General features: G+C 36.5%; 1 protein-coding gene across 1 annotated transcript in view; it reads right to left on the reverse strand.

Annotated features, from left to right (window-relative positions):
* Nucleotides 1-5748, reverse strand: part of LOC122815951 (neuroepithelial cell-transforming gene 1 protein-like) — a 122443-nt gene extending 116695 nt beyond the window's left edge. Inside the window, exon 1 of the mRNA XM_044088826.1 lies at nt 5510-5748. Within this exon, the coding sequence (XP_043944761.1) occupies nt 5510-5602 (93 nt within the window). The 5' untranslated portion in view covers nt 5603-5748. The remainder of the gene's footprint in view (nt 1-5509) is intronic.
* Nucleotides 5749-7135: the final 1387 nt, after the last annotated feature.

The raw sequence follows: 7135 nt of genomic DNA on the forward strand, positions 1-7135 counted from the left end.
CTAGCTAAGGGAGAGTTAATCCGTTTTACATGATAGCTTTATCATGTACATTACTTCAGATGATTTTTTACAACTTGGTCATGACTGAAAATGGATGCTACACATCCAGTTGACTTATCAGCAAAACCACAAAGCTGCAGTGATATTATCTCATTAAGCAATAACGGACGATGTGGTGTGGCACAGTGAAGATTTACCCACAGCTGGAGTGGTTTAATCATGAGGGTGAAGCCCGAGTGATTAAATAAAGCCAACCGTGGGTAAATTTCAATATACCACAACCACGGAGTTGGTTATTGCTATTATACAATGACATTATTTAAGAAAAAAATACTTTTTTAAAATAATGTTTGTATAACGGCGCATTACTGTTCTTCCAACGGTGGTGGTATACTGCTTCCTTCTGTTGTTGTACTGCGCATGCGTACGGGACTTGCATTCCTAAGCATACCCAGTACATCAATGCTTTGACACAAAAGCAATGGAGAAAAGAAAGTCTCCGTTGTTCCGTTTTATTCTTTTTTATTTATTAAAAAAGAAAGGTTTTGGATACTTTATACCAACGGAAAAAAGTCTGGTCGACCAGACTTTTTTCCATTGGTATACTGTGGGATTTACAACGAGCATGCTGTCCAATCAGTGTGCACGTTTTGGAATATTAATGGGGGGGGGGGTCATTGTATAATTGTGATTTTTTTGGGGGGGTTAAGGGCACTATTCATAATTGCATCCTTCCAGGGACAACCTGGAGGCACTGTACAATTAAGTGATTTGCTCAAAGTCACCACAGCAGACAAACGAACACTGAAAGTGAATCCCAGGACTACAAATTAAGCCTGCTGGTTGCTCAGTTCTTTCCCAATCCCAGTGTGTCAGAGAAGTATAGATTTGCCACACCAAGCCAAAGCCTTGGACTTCTTGTCAAACAGTAAAATGGCAAACTGCTGTTCTGTCTGGGAGCTAAGCTGGACTAAATAGATCACAGAGGAGCAGGCACCAAGAAGCTTAGTTAGACGCTCTACCTACTCATATTGGGGTAAACTGTAGATATCATACAATTTTTTTATAGGTACATGGAGCACAGTCAGTGACCTGACAGCATTCTTAAGTGGCTTCACAGGATGATTAGCCAAGGCTCCAGAGTCCTTCCTCTTCTCTAGAAACACTATGCATTTCTTGTGACAGGGTAGAAGAAAAGCTCAAGTTCAGTCTAGACTACTCCCTATCAGCTTGCTGGTCTCCATTTAAAGGAGTCATCCAGAAGGGAAGGGGGGTGGACTCATACTTGCCTGAGACACAAAAACATCTCCAAATGTGGAATCCTTCCAAGTTTTTTTTACCAAGTGATAACTGGGGGGCACGATAAATCTAGCAACAACTTATCAAGGAAGGTCTTCCAATGTTAGATTGACTCATTGCAAAATAAAAAAAAATGTGCATGTTACTATATGTATATTCACTAAAAGACAAGCAACCATTCTCAAACAATATTGTCTTTCAATCAATTCCAGTTTATATTGTTTCCAATTTTTTTTTGTTAAACTGTAAGATTCTGCAAGTAGCTGCTTCTAGAGCCACAGTGCTCAGGCTGTGGTAAAGAAAAGAACAGACCACCACAGAAAGACCCTACCAGTGAGCGAGTAATCCAAGACTGCAGTATGGTACGTGTCGCAGTCACTGTCAGTGACTGATGGAATCAAATCAAAGTCTACAGGAATAAGCTAAGCTCAGCAGCAGCTAACAACTTTAGTCACTGTGTAATACTGCCAGACACAAGCAGGATGCCATTATTTTACTACTGTCTCAAGTCAGTAATGCTGTCCATGCCTTAATATGGGCTGTCTATAGCTTCAGCTGTATACAAGTGCTTAGTTAAACTTGTCCTGGTCTTGCCACTGTTTATTCTTTAACATGGAAAAGCCCTCAAAATTCACATCAGTTAGCAACAAGTAAAAAGAAAAAGACTTGATAAGAACTTGGACACTGTCAAATAAGCTGTACAATACCCATGTCAAGTCCTGTTTATTCTCTTTGAAAATTACAATGGTGGAATTACTTAAAACCTTTACTTCTATGTATAATCTGCCCCATTAGGCTCTACAGGTATCTGTTACCACATGTGTCAATTAACATGCCAAACAGAAGTATATGAAAACAGACACTGTTTTAAAAAAAGAAATTCTATTCCGTGTGCTGAAATGCTGGGAAGTATAACTTCTTGTTAATAAAATAAGCCTGTTAATGTTTTTAAGGGCTGCCTGTTATAATACTGAAGCCTAAATGATTGAAGACCATGAGACTTCAACCAAAAAATCTGTAAGATATAAAGAATGGAATTAAAAAATTAATTATGAAATAATACTATCTGTAGGTTACCTATTACAAAATCGAAGTTACGGAACTTTGAATACCACATGGTCGACGCCATATGATCGAAGTTCCGTAACTTCAAAATTAAAAAATAAAAAATAAAACAAAGAAAACGTACCCTGACTGGTTAAATCAGGGGGGGCAAGCCCCCCTGCACCCCCCCCGCTACTTAAATATACCAACTCAGAGATCGCACTTTAATGAACTACGGTGCAGAAAGGGAAGATTACCTTTACTTTTTCCCCCTTTTTTTAATGTTTATTTTGAAGACTTCGAAATTGTTCTAGCATTAAAGGTCGACCTTTAGTGATTCGCGCAGTTGAAAATTTGATGTTCCAATAGGAACCCTGTCTGTATACACGAAAGTACATGAACAAGCATGAAAATAACTTGATTTTTGCAAGGAGTCAAGCACCCTACATCAAATATGTGAGTACTGTGCCCCCCCCCCAAATATAATTTAAATTTAAGATTACAATTCCTATGGGACAAAAACTGTGCTTTAGTGAAAACACATTACTTTTCATTTGTTGTGTTAAGTTGTATACATTCACTATTTTGACATTTTGAATTTCATTCTTTTGAGTTTAGGTCTTTTGTATCTTTCAGGTGTTTAGTTTCAGCCCTATAATCTTAAATCACTTGGGCATCAGAATCCTATATATACAGGAAACATTAAGACAAATTCTTAACTACAGAACACTATATAAAGCAAGCAAACAGTTTTACAAGCATCAAACTGAAATGCAAGTTCAAATGAAGTACCAAATTCCATGAAACCTCATGATTTTTTCCAAATAAATGAAAATTAGTGCCTTGTCCTTACTTCCTTTAATGTGAATGATTATCAGTGTTCCTGGATGTCACACTTGGCATACCTTTATCTATTAAAACTCTGTATCCCCACATGGATGTTTCTCAGACATGTAATTAATTGACATTTCTCATAAAAAATATTCATCAGTTATGTAATTCACTAAGATTACTACTCTGCAGTGTTATTCATGTCTTGAATAAATGCACTTAACTGAATGAAAATGCTTTGGGCGAATTTCCTCCCTAGACCTGTAGTGTTAATGAACTCTGCTCAACTATAACAAACGTAGAAAAAAAAAATCACGTGCTCATCTGTATATACACACACACACACACACACACACCTATATACATATATCTATATAGATTTATACACGCACAAACACAAACACACACATATAGATACAAACAAATAAATAGATATATCTTATCTATATATCTGTACGGAGATTGCACATATGCATACACACGCACACACACACCTATATATATTTATCTATATAGATTTATACATACACAAACACACACCTATATATCTGTACGTACATTACAGACATACACACGTTCAACAGCCAGGCACTGTTGGCTACATAAACATACACATTAAATATATATAACTGCTATACAGCAGCATATATTTCTTTCTTAAAAAGCAACTCAATACAGACCTGGTACACTGGAGGTAAGAGAGTAAGAAATAAGATAATTCCCATATATATGTTAATTATTACATTACGTAGTCAAAATTACTTTCTCCATTAAACCCTGCAGGACCACATTTTTTGTTAAGTTCTATTTGCGATTCAGTACTAACAGTTTATTGTACTGTATATACACGCCACTGTTTCTGTATTCCCCTTTGACACATAATGGCTTCTATGCAGTGGTCAAATTAAACAATGACAACACATACACACAATGGATACATTTCCCACGTATGTGTTCATAGAAGGCACTCAGCAAGGTACAAAGTTGTCATGACTAAATTTCAAAGTGACTGTCCACGTCTTCCTGCATATTTTGTTAACCACTGCTTATTTTATCTGTTTTATAACATTTTTGTCAGAAATCTTTTTTTATTAAAATGTCAATAACGATAACAACATTCAGTAATAAAGATGAACAATCACACAGGCAATACAGTATCTATACAGAATGTTCTACTTCATATTTTTTAATCTTCAACCTGCTTTTTTGTCAGTGTACTTGGTTAATACAGAGTACAGTTAAAACTGAATTTATTTCTCCTTTATCAATTGGTTACTGCTACACTTATAAATGATTTTCACTCAGGACTCCTTTCCACATGTATAATACGTCAAGAGAAATAAATACTATAAAATATGCAGCTAGGTTTTAAATAAGGCTGACCTAAAAGGGCATCAACTAACTAAATTAGGTGCAGCTGTTCTGAAACAAATTAGTCATGCAACCAAATATGCAGTACAACTTTCTCCAGCACTCTGCCTCACAAACTTTACCAAAGTTAAAAAACAAATAACTATTCAGTATTGCTTTCAATGGCACATGCAGAGAAGAAATGCATTAAGAGAGACAAGAAAATGTTAAAAAATCTGAATAAAAGTATCATAATTATCAATGGTATAGGTCTGAAATGTGCACAACAGAAATGCTAGCTCTTGCGCCCTCTGCTGCACCAATTCAAAAATAACGTTAATTTTAATTGAGCGCATGAAAGTTTACAAGCAATCCCTGTGAATACAGGTAACATAAATTAATAACGTACATCATAATATGCTATTTTAACTAACTGCAGCTGAAAGCTGCAAGTGTATTTTTTAGCCTGGCAGGTAATACTTGCAGTGATCGTGATTTGGTAACCAGGCATGAGCCTGTTGCAGTGACTGTTTGTGGTCACAATCTACATCAGAAAGCTGCATCATCAAAATACATGATAAAACTATCTTTTAATAATGGAGCTGAAAATGTGTTGCCCAAATATAGCTAGGGGACTCATTTAAGATTAACCTATGCTAGCAAGATCGTTTAAAAATTACAAGACTGCAGCCGTCCAATATGTGATACAAGGAATCAATCTGAGAAAAGGTTATTGAAGAGTGCAGACTGTAATTTTTAACAAATGAATGCAGCGTGAACTTTAGTCCTCAGAAACATTTCATATTTACATACCACATTATCAAAGTGCTAAGCAAGGTGCATAATAATTACTTATTTTGGTTTCACGTTAACTAACTGAAAAGATTAGGCAGGTCACGAGAAACTCAGGAAACATGACAAATGTTTTCAGAACTCATGCATACCTAGCAAGTTGGTACAGCAAATTCTCCTCAGACATTCTTACCTCAGACTCTTTATGAGATGGATTCTGAACATCAATTACTTGAATTGTTCTTTTAACAGGCAAAAGCGATCCGGTTTCATCATAGGCCACCATGCTGCCCCCAAAAGATCCCCCTTTTGTGTAGCTGATAATCCTAGTGAAAGGCAGCTCTGTAAAGAGCGCCCTGGGTTTGTTAAAAACCCTTCAGAGGGCTTAGACTTTTGATGTAGCCCTACCCAAGCTTCTTTCAGTTCTGCTGACTGGGATGTCAGAAATGAAAGGCACACGTAGCTTCAGGCAGGGCAGGGGAGGGTAGGAGGAGCAGCTGTGAATGTGTTAAACAGGAGAACCACTTGTGAGACAGCCTGTCATCCATTAACTGACAGCTGCTGGCACACCTACATATCTCAGCTTACATATTAGACAAGTTAGGAAAATGAACACTTGTGGGCTTGGCCTGAACAAAGCAAGTTCTGTACAGTGGCTAATTTGTTTTGCAATTGAGAGCAGAAGGAATCCTGAGGTTTTACTTGCTGAAAACTTAAGTCATTATAGCAAAGCAGCTATACTTTATGCACAAAAACGTAATATTTTACATTTCCAAACAAGGCAATGCATACAACAAGCGGTTTTCTGATAACAAATGCACACAGTTAAGACTACAAATGTTATACTGTTAAAAATACAGACCCCAAACATAACAAAAAAGTGAACTAAAGAAAGGTAAAATGAGTTTATTAATTCTTGAAATTTTACTTTTAAACTTACTCATAAGAGCAGCAATGTTAAATTTTTATTACCAGTATCCAAAGGCAGTACAACTTGGACTGAATCACCAAGCTTCAAATAAGCTTTATCAGTCAACTTGGCTTTGATTAGCTATAACATTTATCTAGCATATTTATTTGATATTAAGCAAGTCATCTCATTATGAATCATCCCTGAAAAAAACAGACATCCATTTTCCATGGTTCTTGTCTTGTATCGAAAGGTTACTTGAACAAAAGATGTACTTAAAGCAATTCTTCCAATAGACAGCTAACTTGCCTGTCTCATAAGGAAACGACTAGGATGGCCAAGTGAGTGGTGTCCACTACAGACAAAGGATTTTGTCTCCTCCATTTCCTCCTAAGATGCTATGTACAATTCTGCACACAAAGTGATGTGTCCACATTGCCTCTAGGGACACTACAGGTAGAGGGCTACAACACAAATGGAAGGGCACTAGTTGCAGTAAGGATAGAATACACAGTGGGATACTATCATCACCCCCATATTTCTCAACGTCTCAGTGCAAGAAATCTAGACAAAGCCTACAATAATGGGGAAACAACCCCCCCCAAAAAAAGATTTAAAATATTGCTCTTAGAAACTTAGATAGTAGAATAACAGGATTTGTATTAGCATACATTTTCAGAATATGAAGTCTGAAATTCAAGTGTAGATAACTATTTATTGACTTCTATCCTCCGCAATTTAACAGAAAACCACAAGTTTTATGAAGAACAGACAAAAAAATCTGGACATTCTGAGAAAATATGTACAGCAGTACCACCACCATTTAAAGAAAGCAGTGTTCTAAACAAAAACTTTTAGTTATGTCCTTACCATAACGATAGATGTATGGGATCCATCTCGCCTACATTT

The sequence above is a fragment of the Protopterus annectens genome, chromosome 11.part0, assembly GCF_019279795.1.
Source record: "Protopterus annectens isolate FY-2018-M chromosome 11.part0, PAN1.0, whole genome shotgun sequence".
Classification (NCBI taxonomy): domain Eukaryota; kingdom Metazoa; phylum Chordata; order Ceratodontiformes; family Protopteridae; genus Protopterus; species Protopterus annectens.